At 47.0% G+C, this 19,874-nt stretch overlaps 1 protein-coding gene across 1 annotated transcript in view; it reads left to right on the forward strand.

Annotated features, from left to right (window-relative positions):
• The first annotated feature begins 640 nt into the window (after positions 1-640).
• Positions 641-19,874, forward strand: part of BEND5 (BEN domain containing 5) — a 48,650-nt gene continuing 29,416 nt past the window's right edge. Inside the window, exons 1-3 of the mRNA XM_040231212.1 lie at positions 641-947; positions 15,594-15,727; positions 17,839-18,223. Of these exons, the coding sequence (XP_040087146.1) occupies positions 722-947; positions 15,594-15,727; positions 17,839-18,223 (745 nt within the window). The 5' untranslated portion in view covers positions 641-721. The remainder of the gene's footprint in view (positions 948-15,593; positions 15,728-17,838; positions 18,224-19,874) is intronic.

Here is a 19,874-nt window from a genome sequence, read left to right on the forward strand (position 1 = left end):
CCCAGATTCTGGTCAGAACTAGTTTGGCAGCAAAGGGGGAATATTTCTAGCTGACTGACCCTCCTCACAGGGGAGCTGGCAGTTTCTGCCAAAAAGAAAAAGAAAGTGAACTAAAGGAGTTGAGGGGAGTGCTTAGAATTATTTGAAATACTCCAAAATTCTGCTTGCTTGCAAGTGCAAGTTTACACTTAGGAATCCAAACAAGCTTGCCCCTCGCCCTGCATTTCTTCTCTCACACTCTCCTCTCCTTGGCAGTGCAGTTTTGCCATGCAGTTTGGTCTGTAGCGCGATTGTTGAAGCGACGAATCCAGCATGCAGCGCGACTCTGGTGATTAGTCAATGCATTTTTTTTTCCTCCTGCAAAGCTATTGTTATTATCATTATTGCAAAGCAGTCTCTCGGCCCTTTCCCCTTCCCTCGGAGAATCGCACTCCGGCTGTGATTGCTCGGGTCTGACTTCGCGAGTGGCGGTGCGCTTCCAAACCCCCTCCTCCGGCCCCCGCCCCCCGCCCCCCTCCCTGCCGGTTCCGCGCCCAGGCGAAAGCAGCCGATTGGCAGAGCGGGGCTTTCAGGAACAATAACAGCGGGGGGAGCCCGGGCCCTGGGGAGCCGCCCCCGCCCCCGGCCCGGCCGCGCGGCTCGCGCCCCGCGCCGGGTCCCCACCTCCGCGCCCGCCCCGCGGGCTGACCGGCCGAGCGGGGCCCGCCCCCCCGCGCCCACCATGTACGCCTTTGTGCGGTTCCTGGAGGACAACGTCTGCTACGCGCTGCCCGTGTCGTGCGTGCGCGACTTCAGCCCCCGCTCGCGGCTGGATTTTGACAACCAGAAGGTGTACGCCGTGTACCGGGGCCCGGAGGAGCTGGGCGCTGGGCCCGAGAGCCCCCCGCGCGCCCCCCGCGACTGGGGCGCGCTGCTGCTCCACAAGGCCCAGATCCTGGCGCTGGCAGGTGAGCGAGGGGGCCGGGAGGGACCCGGGGACCGGGCGGGGGCCGGGAGCCGGGGAGGGGGCCGGGGGGGGCCGCTGCTCGCTCCGGCCCCCTCTTCCCGTCCCATAGGCTTTTCTCTGTGGGGAACGGGGTGTCTGTAGAAGGCCAGACCAGTTAAAAATACGGGATGGTCCCCTTTGTCTTCCCCGCCTCCCGGACAACTCGCGCGCTGTCAGTCTGTCTCCACGTCCCCGTGTCTGTCCTACTCTTTCTGTTTCTGTTCTCTGGCTGCTTCACTTTCCCCTTCTCTCGCTTCCTGTTTGCACCTTCATTTCTCTCCCACCTTCTCTTTCCCTCTGTCTCACTTCCTTGCCTCTCTGCTGTGTCTCCTTAAGTTTCTCTAGCCGGCTGTCTCTCCCTTTAAGGCCCGCAGTACTGCCTGAGGAGGCAAGGCTTGATATTGTCAGACTCTTCCAGGTGGGAGTCCCTCTTCACAGAGGAGAGCTATGACATCCTTGTCTCATCCGGGCGGTCCCTGGATGGGATGAAGAGGCCTTGATCACTGGGTACTGGGTGCCTCTCTCCTGCCCCTCCCTGAATAGGTGCAGAGGTAAAGAGTTAGTGGCACTTAGCATCCCTCAGCCTCCACACTCCTTTTGAATCTCCCAGAAGGCTCCTCGAGTAAGAGCTGAGGGCCAGGATAAGACTAGACTTCCCATTCCTGCTTTCCCAGGGCCCTGAGAGATAGGTAAGGCAGGTGGCACATCCCCATTTGACAGGTGAGAATGCTGAGGTTCAGTTAGAGTTGGACAAGAAACCAGCCCCCTAGTCTTCTTCACCAAGTTTCTTCTGCCATACTGAAGTGACTTTTCCTTTGTGAAGTCAGCAGATCCTCTTTCGCAGCCAGTTCTAGGAGGCTTGGGTACAGACAGGAGTAGAAGAGGAAAGTGTCACTTCTGTTTTGGGGAGCGGCCTTCTAGCTATTCCTGGTAAGTGAGGAGGGTGTACCTCAGACTGAGCAGACAGTAAGCCACCCTGCCCTCCTGTGCAAAGAGAAGACCAGGGATGAGTTGCTATTGCTGGTGTTTTGTAGTTTGAGACCTTTCCTGTCTTTTCCCACTTCCTTAGCTTTCTTCATTTAGCTTAAAAGAATAATTTAGCATTTATCATATTTAAATTTGGCAAGTAAGGAAACTGTGGCTTGAAATAGAGAAGTGACTTTCCAAGGGTCTCCTGGCAAATTAGCAGTACATTAGAGCTCTAGTTCATAATAAGTTCCTTTCCATCACCCCCTGTTGCCTCTGGAAAGTAGGTTTGCCAGAGTTGAGGAGTGGAAGAAAAGCTGGAAACAGATGAGCACCTGGGGCCCTTTTGGCAGGACTGTCCTGACCACCTCTCTGACAAGCCCTGCGTAGCAGTGGTATAAACTCACCCATGACACCTGGGCATGCCTGGGGCCAGAAAAACAGAATGAAAGAAAATATTGGGGGAGGGGAGGGAAACCTTTGTAGTTGATGAGGTTTTTGTTTTGTTTGTTTGCTTGATTTTAATTACCTGAGGGAAGGGATTTGGAGATTTCCACCCCCCCACCAGGAGTTCAGAATTGCCCTGAGGAAGTTATAACTAGGTTGTAATCATTGCTTCCCCTTGACTATAAGAAAAGAAAGCATGCTCTTGATGCTTCTGTTATACTCTTAGATCTGTAAGGGCCCTAGGAGAGAAACGGTGTATGTCAGAAGGAGTCAGTGGTATGTACATGCTTTAGTGTGGGATGGCTGTTTTCCTGTTTTAGAGATTGCTCATTCATCCATTTATTCATTCAGTAAATATTAACACTGTGCTTGGCTCTTCAAGCACTGTATAGAGGCTGCTGGGGGAGATGGCAGCCCCCACAGACTGATTTTTGAAAACTGACAAAAGTCTTTTTAAGTAAGACAATGTAATCTTTGGTCTGAGGACCATGAATCTTGAATGTATAGACTGTTTATCCTTCCAAGTTGGAAATAACTCTTTGGGATTATTAAAAACAATTTAAAAAAAAAACCCACAAAACTAGGTAACATCTGGAAATTGTCAGAGTAGATCCAGAGAAGAAGCGTGGTGCCAGCTTGAGCAAAGTGAGTTGAAAAGCACTTTCCCCCACCTCTCTTCAGGTTTGTTTGTTTGTTTGTTTTTTCCCTTGAGAAGAGAAAAGGGGCAGGGGGTTGCGGGGAGAAGAGAAAGAACTTGAGGTCTTGAGGTTGGCTAGACCACATTTAGAATTCCAATCAGCTGGTTAATTTTTAAACTAGGGCTGTTCTTCTGGCTGTAGACCTGATTGGAAGGGCCAGGGTGGGTTTGGGAATTCATTTATCCTGGAAGAACTCTCTTGTGTGTCTTGAAACCCCATCTTAAATGCCGAAGCTCTGAGAATTGCTTAGAGTGACTTCATCTTAAAGAGCTCTTCTTCTGGCATGTCCTAGTTGTAAATACAACTGTGCTGTGGGACCTGATGTGCTTAGGTGAGTCCTCAAGCGGGAGGCAGAGAAGGCCATGTTTTTGTGAATTAGCCATAAGTAATTAATCCCTCCCTGACATCAAAAGCAGGGTTTCAGGGGGGCAGTTTGGGGCTACGTTATGGCTTTTGGTGAGAAGTCTGTTTCATTACTGTTTGCCCAGGCCAACCCAGAGCTGTCTTCAAGTGTACCTCTTCCTGTATCCAGGAAATGTCAAAGCCAGCTGCTTTGGGACTTGGCATTTTCTACACCATGGTTTCCATGTGTGTCAGACCTCATGTATAGCCTTGATTTCAGTTCAAGCGAAAAAAACACAGTCTTTATTGACAGTCTTGCTTTGTGCCTGTGTATTATCTCTGTTAGTCCGCCACAGAAACCTGTTGGTGGAGATTGCTGTTGTTACCATCCCCATTGTATAGATAAGGACACTGAGCCTTAGAGACTCCTGTGCAGCTGCGTAGCTGCAAGTGACAAAGCCAGACTCAGAACCCAGGTCTTCCAATGCCAGGTGCCCACTGGGAAGTCTCCTTTGTAAAGTAGCTGATGCTTCCATCGGCCACACAGCAAGCTTGGAAGGAGTAAAAGAAGAAAAAGAGCTGTCTGTGAAGCTTACAGTTCAAAGCAAGTTTTTGAGCTCAAGAGCAGTTTTTAGCGCTGAATTTTCAAGCCCCTTCTGCTCTTCCCTTCTTCTCTTACCAGCCTCCCTCCTTCAGAGCACACATACCTTCCTCCCTGCTAAGTTACATCTTCCTCAGGAAATCTCAGAAGAGCACCCATCCTCCTGGTTCACATAACTCAAGACTTGGCTCACCTTTGGACACGGTCTCATTCGTCACTCTCATTTACTTGCCAAACAGCTTGTGAAAATGAGAGCAACCCATTTGGAGAACTTAACCATTATCCAACTGCAATCCAGTCTCCTCCTGGGGCTCATGATATTGAATTTATGCTTTTTGTTTTGTTTCTATTTAACAGGGCCCAAACTGGTTTTTTTAAGCTCTGAGTCTTAAAATGCTGTGCCATTCTCTCTAGGCACTCTTGCTACATTACTGTTACTCAGGTATGCTAAATTCCTCTTGTTGTCATATGTCCCCTTGCTACTTCCTATAGCCCAGGCCCCATGCTGTAACAAATGGATGCGCCAGTGCACCCACAGGTCTGAGGTCCTGGGATTGAAGTGGCAGCACAACCCGGGTGAGACCAAAAGGTAACTCTTCAGGCTCTGCCATGTAGGGTTTCTGTCTGTTGGAGTGACAAGCAAAAAATGGGCACCATCCTCGGGGTCGTCTTGGGGCCTGATGTTTGGCCTAAGTAGAGAGAAGCCAGGCACTGCAGGTCAGAGAAAGGGCCTATTCTAGAGGGGCTTTGCAGTTTCTCTTGCACAACTTTCTAACTTTACCCCCACTGCCCACATCCAGGCCTGCACCAGCTTTTACGTCTAAACCAGCATCTCTTCTAATTGATCACCCTGCCTCAATCTATTTTCCAAATTGCTGCCAGAATAATTTTCTAAGACACAGTCATAGTCAAGTCACTACTTGGTAGAACTTGCTGTAGCTCCCCATTGCCTACTGAATGAACTTCAGCTTCTCAGCCTGTGCGTTCATAGCGGCCCCAGTGCCACCTCATTTCTGCAGCTTCCCCTAGGCTGCAGATGGTATTTCATACCATCTTGAGAACACACCCTCAGGCACTCCTCAAGCCATCCAGGATGGGTTAATCATTGTGTCAGATGGGCCTCTGCCCATGGAACTCACTTTCAGTGGGAAGGGCAGACACATGGGTGCTTGCAGTCCTGTGAGCTGAGGGCTGTCATAGAGGAATGGATAAATGCATTGGCAGCACCCTGTTCCACTCTCTGTCCCCATGGGAGACCTTCCTTCCTTGGAGCTCTCCTTTGACTTGGCTGTTCCTCGCTTATCTGAGCATTCTGTGTCCTATCTTGGTCAGTCGTGACTGTGTCTGTCTTCTTACCAAATGGTGAACTCCTCCAGGACAGGGACCTGCCTTCCTTTTCTATGCACCTGCAGTGCCCCGCATGTGGTACACTCCAGTCAGCCCAAGTTGAACTCACCAACTTTGGGAAGTCAGGTGCATATGCTATGCTCGGGGAGAAGAAGCAGGGAGAACAAGGGACTCTGTAGCAGCAATTTGTTTCAGAGCAGAAACCTGCAGTGAGTTCTGGAGGTTTCATTCAACTTTGTTCATCTGGAAAAAGTCAACATTCTGTATCTCTCCCTTGACTAGAAGAAACCCCCCACTTGGGGGAAGTAGCTTCCAAAGCCACGTTCTTCTTGCTTTGGTAATTTTAGCTCATTCAGGGCTCAGGTCCCAGCTTGGCATTGTCGGTCCAAATAGATCTCTTGCTCCAGAAATGCTTTGGAACTTCTACAAAGTTAGCAGCGAAGCAGGGGACTAGGCGATTTCATATGCAAAGATTGTTGCATGTCATCAGTGGGAGACTGCCAACAAAAGGATTTTTTTTTTAAAGCAAGTGAAAACTTTTAATTTAAGTTTTGACGTGTTCTGCTGATGTACATTGGAGTGAAGATTGGAACTTGCCTGTTGTCATCTGTTGCTGATTCTACTGAAATGTTAACCATTGAAAGTTCCTTCTGATGTGATTTAAGAACCACATATTTGTTGCAACTAAATAATAAGTGCTACAGAGTACTTCAGAATTCTGGTTCACTGGATGAAAGGAAAAAATTGCCCCATGCAAGCTGAGGTCTTGCTCTTTTGAATGTTTCTTTTTGGTTGTTTTTGTTATTCAAGAGCACACTGGTTTTTGTTTTTAAAAACACACCAGAAAAGTAGAGTTCAAATTTAGATCTTTGGCTCCCAAGATTTATTCTCTTTCCACTGTGCCTACCTGCTTTGTCTTATAAGCTCTTTCGAGAGAGAAGATGTGTTCCCTTCATTTTAAAATGCTTACCAGAAAAGCATCCATGCCCTGAAGAACTTTTCTCTGGTTCCTGTTAGCTCCCCAGCTCTTGAGTTACACTAGGTGGTCAGTCTTACACTGGAGGGAAATGCAGGAGGAGGAACAAACTTTGTTTCTTGCCTTCAAAGACCAATTCACTAAATATTTATTTAGTACGCACCAGGCTCCAGGTTCAGTGCTGGGAATTACCATATACATACTCTTGCCTACATCCTTGTGAGACAGGGCTTCTTGTTTTACCCCAGGAGGAGAAAGCTACTCAAACATTTACTGGCTGCTGTAGGTGCCAGGCAGTGGGCTAAGATCTTCCCATATACACGAAGCTTATGGAGAACTGTGATCAGGGCAGTCAGAGAGTATGATACACACACTGAGGTGGCAGTGGTTGTGATGGATCTGAGATGGACTAAGGAAGGAGACTCCGTAGGATCTGGGAACTGCCTGGTTGTGGTGACGTGTGTGATGATGATGTGATCTGGGCTCTGATCCCACTAGAAGAGTAGTTGGTTAGAAGAGGAGATGATGAGTCTAGTTTGAAACAGGATGAATCTTGGGGGCCCATCGGACATCTGGGCAGATACTCTAGGAGAGGGATTAGGCATGTGGTCCAAGGTTTAGGAGAGTGCTCTGAAGTGGGGCTGAAGATCCCAGTGTGGAAATCATTAGCCATGGGTGTGGTGGGGTCACGGGGGGGGAGGCGGTCAGAGGAAGTGAATGGTGCAGAACTCTCTAGAACACCAGATTTTAGGGGGCACAGCTAAAGAAGAAGAACCCCAAAAGATGACTGGGAAGAAGCAGCCAGAGATGGGCTAAAAATCAAAAGATAAACAGGAGAGATGGGTGTTCTAGAAATCAAATGAGGAGTGAAGTCTTTGTATCCTAGATCTAAGCCTATTTTTGTGTCTTATAACTACATAGCAACCACTTTTTCCTCTGAGCTCACTGGTGAGATGTAGGATAGGACAGCTAAATAATATACAAGCAGGAGAAGACAGAATCTGCTTGGGGTGATATTTTGGTAGTTTTGGATGTCTGAGTTTTGCCCCAGTAGAGGAAGGATCATACCTGTTCTTTGGAGTCTCAGAAGCAAAATTAGGTCCTGGAATTCATAGGAGTTGGTGGGAGGACTATAATAAGAGCAGATGAACACTGCTTCCAACATGGTGATGAGCTCCCTGTCGGGGAAGGTGGACATTGCAGAATGAACTCCTGCCCTATGAAAGGAGAATTGGTTAAATGCACTCCTCTCCCAGGTCACTTCCTTAAGTATCAAGTAGGAAGTATTAGAGAGCTGAAAGAAGATAGGCTTTGAAATCAGGCTGTCTGGGTTCCAACTGTGACTCTGCTTACAAGCTGTGTGACCTTAGGGAGATTAAAGTCACTTCTCTGAGTTTTAGGTGCCCAAACATAGAGAGAGTCATGAGCTACTTACCCACTATATCATTGTGTTATTAGCAAAGTAACATGGAAGTTACCTGGCACATAGTAGGTACTCATTAAATGTAGGTAATTGATAAGGACTGTGATGGCTAAGCACTGTTGAAAGAACAGCTTGCTTAGTGTGGGTACTACCATTTATGGTAGAAAGGAACGATTTAGAGGACCAAGGAGCAGACAGGGTTAAAATATAACTTTTGTGTGTTGTAAATCCTCCTGGGGCTTGACTTTAGCATGAAAGGCTTCCCATCTCACCCCATGATTTTCCTGCCTGTGACCCTATGGTGGGGCCACTTATTACCCTGGCAACAGCCTGGTAAAGCACATGAGGGTCGCTAGACAAATGAGTCAGCAGGTTGAAGGTTCCGAGTTTTGTCTGTGCCCTAACCCTGTACCCAGGCCTGGCAGGCTGTGATAGCGAGAGCCGGGAGACCTACCAAAACCTGGCTGTCAGTTCTTCTGTCCCTTTTTGGATGGACTCATCAGGACACTTCTTCAGACAAGCCCACCTGGAGGGATGGGATCATCTGCTCTTATCCAGCACTGCACAGAAGAGAAAGAGAAGTGGAACTCCCTGTGGCTGTCCAGTGGTCACACAGCTGGAAGGTTCTCTTGAGTTTTCTAGTCCAGTCCCTGTTGTTTTACAGAAGAGAGAGTTGAAAGGAAGTGACTGGTCACCTGGAGAGTGAGTTACAAAGCCATGCCTCAAACCCTTGTCTCTTGATTTCTTTCTGCTTTACCACAGCAGGGCACTCATCTTGTTGTCTTGATTAGACACAGTCCTAAAAACTTGGGAATTTTGTCTGCCTCAGATGATATAGAAACATAGGCCAGAGAATGAGAGATATACATGCTTTTTCTGTGGCATGTCTGTTTCTGAAGCAAACATAGATGTTGCAGGGTTTTTAGACAGTTGAAGAACTTTAAACTGGCATATAGATATTTTTTTAAAACAAGACAAAGCCTATGTGAAATGGTTTATATTTAGCCTTTCAGAATTTCATCATAACCAACAAGCCCACACCATATTAAACTCTGATGTTTGATTCTTTTAATTATCCAGCATGATTTTATGTAAAATGGAAATCAAGACAGTGCCTTTCCCATTGTAATTGTACTTCTACTTCTCCAGGGGTCTCTTCACTTTTGAAGACAGACTTGCATGGGATTTCCTGTCTATCAGCCTGTTCTCTAAAACACTATTTGCTCATTACCATGCCTCCATTTTTTTTTCAATAGTGGTAAGTTTCATGGGATGTTTCTCCATCTTAGATGAATGACAGACACCAAGTTCTTCTGTATTTTTGAAGAGCAGCTTCTACCACATTTTGTGGCTTTGAATAGGGGCTCTTTGGGGGGATTGTTTAGGGCTTGGTGGTCTTGATAAGCTTGGAGTTCAGGAGGTTGGTGGTGAGTCACACTTGTGCTAAGTTGAGTTTGGGAATTTATCACAGCATTTTCCTGGATGCAGGCATGGGCTTAGGAAAAAGGCTGGCACTTGGGAGATTATATTGATAAACTTGTCATTTTATATGTGCCTTTTAGTTCAGTTGAGGAAGTTATAACAACTTGGTAATATTTCTCCTGTTCCTATAGGATAATTAGGTAATAGAAATCGTCCAAGTGTCATGCAGACGTGACTGGAAATTCTAGCTCTGATATTTAGTAGTTTATGTCTTAGGCAAACCGCCACACTTTGAGCCTCAGTTTCTGCTTCAAAAGAATCATCATGGGGATTAAATATATTGATGTTAGTAAAGAATTTGTCATGGGGCATGGTGCATAGTAGATGCTTACCTAATATTTGTTGAATAGATGAATGCAGTTAGCTAACACCACAGAAGCTGGAAAGGAGGATGAGATAGTTGATGCCCAAATCCTTGGTGGTTTTCTTGCCTGGAAATGAAACAATCAGGAAGTCAGAGTCAAAGAAGATTGTCTCTTCAGAGGCTATATGTTTATTTCTGTTTACACTAAAACTGATTATTGGGTCTTAAGTTTGAAGTAGTTGCCAAGGTGGGTTGACTATAGAGAGTTTTCTTCATCCCTTTGAGTCCATTGCTAATTTCTTCTGTTGTTTCCTGGAATGGAAAGCCAGACACAGACTCCAAAGCCATGTTAAAATGCCACATGAAGTCACCTGCTGTCTTAGATGATCCACACCATCGTTCACCTTCATTAATGTGACCAGTCAAGAGTTATAGCTTCTTGTCACCCTATGTTCAGTCTCCTCCTCACACCTCATCCATCTTGCTCACCACTGCCACATTAATCTTCCTGAAACGTCTCCTTCATCATGTCCCAATCTGTGTTGGATGCCTGCAGTTGTTCTCTGTGCCAAAGGATAAAAGCCAAGCACATAACCCACAGAACAGCCTCATCGCTGCTATTCATTGAACACCTTGGACAAGAAAGGCACAGTGCTTGGTGTTTTATAAGCATCACCTTTTGGAAAACAGTTTATCATCCCGACCTTAGAAATAATGAAAGTGAGGCTCAGACAGATGAAGTAGCTCGCCTGAATTCCCACAGTCAGCAGGTAGCAGAACCAGAGTTCCAAACCAGGACCACCTAATTCGTAAGACTAGGCAGCCTTTATTCAGTCCTGGGCCTCCCTCTCCCAACCAGTTTGCCCACTTCTTACAGTGACACTGAGTGTTCCATAATCTGTGGGCTAGAATGGATGGGAGGCATCACCTTTAGCTCAGGGTGAGGATTAAGGAGACCTGGAGATGTGAGGTTTGCCCCACATGAGCCAGCATCTCTCTGAAAGTCAAGCCTTGTATTCTGGTTGAAATTCTTGGTACTTCCTGGGTTGTAAGGATCTGAAAGACACGGACCACTTAGCAGAGTGCTCAACCCAGAACAAGGGTCAGTGAACGTCCACTGACCCCAGAAAAGGACAGGTGGAGGCCTTAGATCTTCTTGAGCCCTCATCCAGGGAGCACATCCAGGAAGCCCTCATCCAGGGAGCACAGCTCAGGGAGAAGACTGATGAGCATTAGCATGGAGCCAGGAGGTAGGTAGCTCTCAGAGCTGCCTCACGATCCCCATGGCCAAACATCGGGGCAGCCAGGACCAGGTCAGGGGACAGGTGACTGGGGAAACCGTCTGCTTCTGCTCCCTTCTGGAACTCACTCCTGTCACTCAGACCTTCCTGTACTGCTCATCCTACCTTTTTAAAGAACCCATTCAAGCCCTGGGGTCTGGCCAGCCTCATTCTGTTGTGCTTGGTAATGGTTACTTCTGTCTGGGGATTTTCTGAGGCCACAGGGTTCTTGTCAGGAGAGCAACTGTTAAAGTGGTCTTCTGCTTTGAACTTCAGGCTGAGGGATTTTTTAGATGTCTTTATCCAGAGTCATCATTCATTCATTCAGCATTTATGAATATGGCTCTACTGTATTTCAGGCATGTATTTAGAGAGAAAAGAGCATGGGCTTGGGAGGCGAAGAGATCTAGATCATCCCTGGCTCTGCGCCTTCCTGTCTGCATGGCTTTAGGCCCTCTCTGAGTCTCAGCTCTTCTCTCATGGGAAAATTGCAGCTAGTACTTAATTGCTGGGTTGTTGGGAAGTATAGTAGTATGTGAAAAGAGCCTTATAGTGGTATCTGGTAGGTAATATACATTCTAAAAGTGGTAGCCTATCTTTTAATTGAAGTATAACTGACATAAAATTCACCATTTTAACCATTTTAAAATGTATACAGCTTAGTGTTCTGCAATTATCTTCATTATTTAATTCTGGAACATTTTCATCACTTAAAAAGAAATCCCTGTTACCCGTTAAGTGGTCACTTCTCATTGCCCCTTCCCCCTCCATTCCTGGAAAACATTAATCCACTTTCCATCTCTATGGATATACCTATTCTGGACATTTCATATCAATGGACTCATACATTATATGGCCATTGTGTCTGGCTTCTTTCACTTAGTGTAATGTTTTCAAGATTCATTCATGTTATAGCAAGTATCAATACATTCTTCTTACAGTTGAGTGATACCCCATTGCATGAATATATCACATTTTTTTCCCATTCATCAGTTGATGGACAATGGGTTGTTTCCCCCCTTTGACTATTACGAATAATGTTGCTATGAACATTTGTGCACAAGTTTTTGGTGGACATGTTTTCATTTCTCTTGAGTATATTCCTAAGAGTGGACTTGCTGGATGCTACAGTTACTCTTTTTAACCTTGTGAGAAACTGCCATACTGTTTTCCATACCACCCCATTTTACATTCCTGTCAGGAATGTGTTAGGGTTCCAATTTGTCCATACTTTGTCAACACTTGTTTTGCTTATCCTCTGTTCTTTTCTTTTTTCTTTTTTTTTGATTGTAGCCATCCTAGTGAGTATGAAATATATCTGATTGTATTCTTTTTGATTTGTGTTTCCTTAATGACTGAGGATTTTGAGCATCTTTTCAAATGCTTACTGGCATAGCTTCTTTCTGTTATTCTTTCATTAAATATTTTTTGATGAGTCCCTATATTATATGACCAGGCTTATGATATGGGACCTGTAGTTATTCACACTCCAGTGGGAAAGGTAGACCTCAAAGCAGGTGATTGCAACATAGTAAGAAAATAGGCTAGAGAAGGTATGTGCAAGGTGTAATGGAACCTTGAAGAAGGAAAAAGGAGCTGAGTGGAGGTTGGATGGAGTTTTTCAGACAGAGAGGAAAGGAGAGGGCATTCCAGTTAGATGGAAGAGCATGGAGCTTTGGGTATAGCTGATGGGAGTGGGACTTCTGTCATCATATGGGGAGTAGAGCTCTGCCAAGTGTCACCTCTCTCAAGCCAGGTGGCTGGGCAGGTCTCCACCTCTTGGCGCAAGCCTGCAGCAGCCTTGGGCCAGCAGCAGGCTCTGCAGAACTTCGTCACGTGCTGTAAGGACAGGGCTCTGTTGCCTTCAAGGCACACGTACTCGGCTAATTTGATCCCACCTGAAGCCAATATTCTATCTCCATTTCTACAGAAAGAGATCAGTAGTACTCACTGACACAGCTACAACCTAGCAGAGCTGGACTTGGAATCCAGGTTGTCTGACTTTCCCACACCTGCAAGCTGAAACTTTGTTCTTACCTTGGCATTCAAGGCCATTTATTCTCCAAGCTCAGCCACCATAACTTTCTTTCTTACCTCTCTTCCTGCCTATAATTAAGCCATCTTTTGTAACCATTCCAGTCTAAATGCTTTTGCAGTCTTTATATATATATTTTAATTTCTGTCCTTTTCCCTCTTCTTGCCATCCCTAAATGACTGTCTTTTTATGACTGCTGATGGTCCAAGTGCCATTTACTTCACTCAAGTTCTTAACACACAGAATTGATCATCTTCAGGGCATCCTGGCAATGTGAGCAGGAATTATTTACTTCAGGTCACAGGTGAGGAAACAGGATCAGAGAAGTAAAGTAAGTTACCCAAGACCACCTTGTAAGTAAGGAGTTTAGCTCAAAGGGTACTTCTTCTCCAAAGCCTGCCATGGTTGTCCTGACCAAAGTAATCTTCCTTGCCCCTGAGGTCCTGTAGCAGCTACTGTCCCCTTATTCAAACTCAGTATTTGAAATCTTTTCTCAGTCTTATCAGAGAGTTTTTCTTTTTTGTGGGTTTTTATCTAGTGTCCCTAACAATGTTCATTCTCAGTGGCTCAAGGCCCCAGCTAGATCTTGCAAGTGTAAATTCTCAGTAAACATTAATCTGAGGTATAGGAGGAAAAGTGCTGAACTCTGGTTACATGGTCTGAGTTCTCACGCTGTTCAAGTTATGACCCTAATTTCTGTGACCTTGTACAAGTATGAACTCTCCAGAATGGGAACCCTGCCTGTCCTGCTCCTCCTGTATCCCTGGGCCTGCTGGTTTAGTGGACAGATGCATGGATTTACCATTTGGAACCTCATCTCCATCTTGACAGGGTTGAGTGAAATGATCTGAGGATTGCTCTAAGTTCAAATATTGCCCAGTTTTGTGAGTCTGAAGGATTGCTTCTCTCCATACCAACATGATTCTGAGCTTCAGAGTTTCAGCTCAGAGAGGCTGAGCATAGCTTGTCATTTCTAGTTTGGTGGCTACATCTCACATTTTTGCCCTTGAACTTGTCAAACTGAAGACTGACCCAGGAGCTTTGCCTCAACACATTCAGAAGTCCTGACACCACCCTCTCATCCCCTGTATCTCTCTCAGTTTCTCTCTCTGTTTCTTCACTTGCGAAAACACCCACCCATCCCATTTCAGGATAACTTCATTTGAAGCACTTTCGTTGGGTTTTACTTTTAACAGCTTTTTAATTTAGAAAGAAAGAACAATGGTTTAATAGGAGGGGAGCTGCTGTTCTTTCAGAAAGACCACAGTCCCTGCTGCTCTTCATTCCTAACCCACCTATAAAATGTAGGTTCAAAGAGAACAAGAACTAGAGCCCAAGGATTGCTCTTTCACTAGTGGGAAAGGCCATTTTCATCTCCGATCAGGGGATTGTTAACAAAGACCATCTTCTTTTCCTCGGCATTTCCCTTCCACTCTGTACCTTTCTGAAGTCATTCTTTCTTTCTTTCTTTTTGTTTTAATTGTAGTATCTTTATCCACCTTTTGCTTAGGGAAGGAAGACAGTTCTGAGCGTGTTGACCATGCCAGTTTTCACACCCTGCTTATTGCGTGCCTGGTGTCTGCTGTGCTCTGTGGGTGTGAGGTGTTGCTCTCACCCCTAGAGGAGACACTTGAGGTCACTAAAATAGTTAAGTGCCTGTAAATTCTGAGAATTCTCTTTCAGATTATCTGAAGTTGAGTTGAAAGAATAAGAAAGAGAGAAGTAGCATCGCTTTGTGTAGCCCTTTGTAGTTTGTAGTGCACATCAGTAAGCACTGGATGAGATGCCAGAGGCCTGCTTTCCACTTCCTGGCTTTTCCTTACACTCATCACACTCCTTCCATCCTCACATGTAAAATGGGAGAGTTGGACCACGTGGTCACAGAGGCCCCTCAAACTCTCTCGTATCCTGATTTGATATCAGTAAAAAGGCAGTGAATGTTCCTTGTTCCTCTTCCTGTAACCATCTTAACTCAGTCTGTCCTGTGTCTGGGCTGTGGAGGCTCCACCTCAGCTCCAGTCCAGGCTTTATCTTCATAAGAGCCACCATCCCTTCATGCTCTTTAGTACGTGAGCTGGCTGAAACCCAATAGTTTTCTTGGGAAGTCCTTTGGCTTAAAAAGATCTCGATTGTTGAGGAATTTGTGTGCTAGTTAAGTTAAAAACATAACAATCTAAGGGCCATTCCAGTTCTAAGATTCTAGAACTCCATAAAAGGCCACCCTTTAAGATATATTTAGGAAAACCCCTCAGCACATTCATTGGGTGCTATTTCAATGCTTTGCATGGTAGTGCTTTTAGCATATAGCCTTGATCCTCAGGACTTCCTGGTGGCTCAGACAGCAAAGCGTCTGCCTATAGTGCGGGAGACCTGAGTTCAATCCCTGGGTCTGGAAGATCCTCTGGAGAAGGAAATGACAACCCACTCCAGTATTCTTGCTTGGAAAATCCCATGGATGGAGGAGCCTAGTGGGCTACAGTCCGTGGGGTCACAAAGAGTCTGAGTGACTTCACTTTCACTTTGTTCCTCAAGCTTGATCTGCACTGTTGCTCTCAAGAGCCCTGCACGAAGGAGAGAACATGTCTTGGATTGGTTGGCTTTTCCTCTTTAACTGGTCTGGCCTCAGTCATTCTCTAGCATTTGAGGTTGTGGGCATTTTGAGCATTTTGACCCATAATGAACCTTATTTTTTTGATATGCATTTTAGAAGACAAATCTGACCTTGAAAACAGTGTGATGCAGAAGAAAATAAAAATCCCCAAACTTTCTCTCAATCTCGTAGAAGAAGATGGGGAGGTTAAAGATTATGGGGAAGAAGATTTACAGCTTAGACACATCAAGGTAACAAAATCTTTCCTCTCTTTGAAAGTATGGGGGAGCATTTTTCAGATCTCTCATAGCTGAAGAATTCCAGTCTGGCCTCCTCTGCCCATGTAAATGTCCCCTGGTGTCACAGGCCATGATCTGTTCACGTGGTGAGAGACTCGGGCCAGCTGCTAGGAGTTGGCTGTGCCGGCTGACTTTCCAGGGAGCACTGTCCTGTTTCGACCATCTGTGCAGTGTCATCACCACTGAGGGCTTGGAAGGGGCATTTGCTCCGGCCTTCAGCTCCAGAAAGGCCACTGCTGGGCTCCCGGCACCTGAGGTGGCTGTTCTTGGGCAGCAGGTCAGAGCCAGCCACTGTCGGTTGGCCCCTGACAGCCAGGAGTGGACTCATGAGCAGAGGAGGGTGTGCCAGGTTCACACAAGAGGGTTAATGTGGTCCTGGGTTAGAAGAAAAACTTCTGCATGAGTTGCATTTCCTTTGGTGTGAGCCCTAGTGGGTCTCCTCCAGCCTTTACTTGGAAGCCTGCTAAATAGCTTGTCCAATAAGCCAGATGTTTATTCTGCGCAATGGGTGCCCCAGAGGAAGGGAGGCAGAAGAGGGATACTTTCCACTTTGACCACAGTCTGATTTTGGACTCAGGGTAAGGACATTCCCGAAGTGTAGTCCAGAAGATTTAGCTGAGTTGAGTTCATGCATTCATTGCACCCCCACTGTGGCCCTGGCCCTGTGCTGGTTCCTGGGGTCGTCGAGATCAGACAGATGTGGTCACTGCCCTTGGGGGTGTCCCAGTGTAGTACTGCAGTTGGATATCTAAAGTGATCATTACAGTTTTAATGAATAGATTCACTTAGACTAGTAGCACTTTATCCCAGCTGATAAGATGACAGGATAGGATTTTGTCATGTAACCTAATCCCAGAGTCATGGTTCTTTTTTGTTGTTTTTTCCAAAACTTTCAGGAGCTTATTGAGAGGTTAAGGCAGGCTCAACCTGACATAGTTAAGTAGTCTGGAGTCTTGTGTCGTTGGTTGTCTGCACTTCCCACAAGTGCCCCCAGTCAGGAGAGTCCCTAGCCCTCCTGCCCTGGGCGAAGAATTCAGTTGGTCCCGTAGCTTCCACTCCCCATCTTGGAAGCTTTGTCCACTTGAGCTGGAATTTCCTCAGGCAGCTGAAGCCCCCAGCCCCTGGGTAGCCCTGGTTAGTTCTCCTCTCACTAAACCGTCCTCGCTCTATCCACTTCATGCTGAGCTTTAGCTTGGCCAGAGTTCAGGGAGAGACTGGCAGGGGTGGGGGAAGGAGCCTTGTGCTCTAAGTTGGGCTTTCAGTCCCAGGTCTGACTCTGTAGCTCAGCATGTGACGCTGAGTATAGTCCTTCTCCTCTCTAAGCCTCGATTTCCTCACCTGTAAAATGACAGAGTTAAACAGAAAGAACCTTCCAGTACTAGTATTCTTTGAACTTCTCAGTTAAGTAAACATGTAAGCCCCTGCCGGGTGCCAGTTCTGAGTAGGCAGTGGAGAAACAGAAAATGAGACACAATTCCTGCCCCAGATTAGAGTCCTTAGCATCCTTCCCAACTGGAGCATTCTTCAGGAAAACTTTATTTGGCGGAACGCCCTTTCTTGGGGTGGGGGGTGAGGTGGGGAGAAGAGGCCTTTATGTTTTGTTGGTGTAAAGATTTGACTGGGGACCCACCCAGGATGCCTAGGCCTGGCCTGATTTCTCATGGATTCTCCACAAATACTCATTGAATACCCACTGTGAGCAGATCACTGCCTGAGCCCTGTGGGTGGGGGAGGGGCCTGGGGAGTTGGGGAGGGCAGTCATGGTATGAGATACATCCAAGAGGCAGAGTGATGGGGATGGGAAAGCGCTGGCCTGGGAAACCAGAGTTCTGCCTCTGTTGCTCACTGAGCATGTGACTTTGGGCAAGACACTTCCCCACTCTGGACCTCTGTTTCCCCATGTGTAAAATAAAGAGCTTTGTCTTAAGTGTGTGCACAGAGTTTCTTCAAGCACTGATGTTCTGTGGTTCTGTGATTCTAGGATTGTCTGGGGACATATTGAGCCGCAGTCCAAGACAGCCCCAGCTGCCCTTGCCTGAACTGACTCTCGTTGTCCTACACAGAGACCCGAGGGGCGGAAGCCGAGCGAAGTGGCGCACAAGAGCATCGAGGCAGTGGTGGCCCGGCTAGAGAAGCAGAACGGCCTGAGCCTGGGCCCCGGCACGTGCCCGGAGGAGGTGTTCGTGGAGGCCTCGCCGGGCGTGGGGGACATGGACAGTCTGGAAGACACCGGCGTGCCCCGGGCTCTGTACGAGGAGCTGCTGCGCAACTACCAGCAGCAGCAGGAGGAGATGCGCCACCTCCAGCAGGAGCTGGAGCGGACTCGGAGGCAGCTGGTGCAGCAGGCCAAGAAGCTCAAGGAGTACGGGGCGCTCGTGGCTGAGATGAAGGAACTCCGCGACCTCAACCGCAGGCTGCAGGACGTGCTGCTCCTGAGGCTGGGCAGTGGTGAGTGCACCCCCTCCACCACCAGCCACCTGCCAACCCCCACGGGGTGGCATGGCAGCCCCGGAGGGCACTGGGGAGAGGCAGACCCTGAGGCAAGGCAAGGGCAGAGACGAGGCTCAGCAGGTCCCCCAAGAGAGAGGCCCTCCCTGCTCAGAGTGAATCTGACAGGAGCTTTGGAACACAGCAGCCTTAGCTGTCTAGAGCACAGTGGGCAGCAGTTGGAAGAGGGGCCTCAGAGAAACGTATTTGCCACCACCCATGTATGCATTCATTCAGCTCCAAGGGGGTTTTAGGATAATGAAGTGAGTTAGACATGATTCGAGGAAAACTTGCGTTACTTTAACGTGGTCAGGGCCATGGGAAAGATGTGGATAAGATGAGAGGAGAGTTCAGAGGAGGGAGACTCCAGGAAGGAGGTGGGCTTCGAAGGGTGGGTGGTCTTTTTAAGGCACAAGAGGTGGCAGAGGGCAGCAGTCAACACCATGTGTACTAAGAAGGGAGACTGCATGTGTAGTCAGGACAGGTGACTGAAGGCCTGGAAACCTGGACCAGCCGCGGGTGTCTGGGTTTGTTTTGGTAGGAATGAGAAACATTTTTGAGTAGAGAGGCACATGACCTTAGGAAGATTAATGTAAAAGATGTATAAAGCTACTTTGGTTTGCTCATAGAAAAACTTGATAGGCTCTTACACTGCAACAGAACTTAACAAACTTAGGTTTTTAGATTCTCTCATGGAATTGGGCTTCCCTGGTGGCTCAGCTGGTAAAGAATCCACCTGCAATGTGGGAGACCTGGGTTCGATCCCTGGGTTGGGAAGATCCCCTGGAGAAGGGAACAGTTACTCACTGCAATATTCTGGCCTGGAAAATCCCACGGGCTGTACAGTCCATGGGGTCGCATAGAGTCAGACACAACTAAGGGACTTTCGTTCTCACTTTCTCTCTCTCATGTAATGTGGCTTAGAAGCTGGAATCAGGGGAAATCTGAAAGGCCGCCACTTTGCCAGCAGGGAGAAATGACTGCTTACCTGAGAGGAAAAGACAGAAACGCTATGGAAAGCAGAGGACAGTCAGTGTTGAGCAAATCGGGATAACACAGATTCATAGCCCCACCTTTCTTCAAGACAGTCGTTACTAACCCTGCGTCAGTATTCTTGGCTTCAGAAAAGGAATAGACTGGTCTAGAAATACAAGTGCCATCCCCAAAGTTTAAATCCAGTACAATTTTATACTTAGGAAGGAAGGTTTGTGTTACCTAGATAATAGATTTACATGTAAATCTTCATTCCTTTCTGATATTTAGATAAATGTGCTACCTTACTTATGTTGATAGGTCCCTCCTACTACCTAGAGTGTGTTCCCAAGGCAGTGTCTCAGTAGATCTTCAGGGCAGCCTAAGGAGTCAGCCAAGAGGCCTTTTCATGCCCTTGTCACAGAGAAAAAAACTGAGGCTGGTACTTCCTCAGGGTCCCTTGGGGAAGCAGAAGCAGCGCTCACCTCAAACCACATCCCCACTTCCAAGGCGAGTAATGTCCCCACTTCCGGACTCTGCCTTGAGAGGCGCACAGTGACACTAAAGGTCACATGTGGTGTGCAACATAAAAAGTTATTAAAATTTTTTATCAAAGAGAAAACCTAACTGTAAAAAATTG

The sequence above is a fragment of the Oryx dammah genome, unplaced genomic scaffold (assembly GCF_014754425.2).
Source record: "Oryx dammah isolate SB20612 unplaced genomic scaffold, SCBI_Odam_1.1 HiC_scaffold_28, whole genome shotgun sequence".
Taxonomy (NCBI): domain Eukaryota; kingdom Metazoa; phylum Chordata; class Mammalia; order Artiodactyla; family Bovidae; genus Oryx; species Oryx dammah.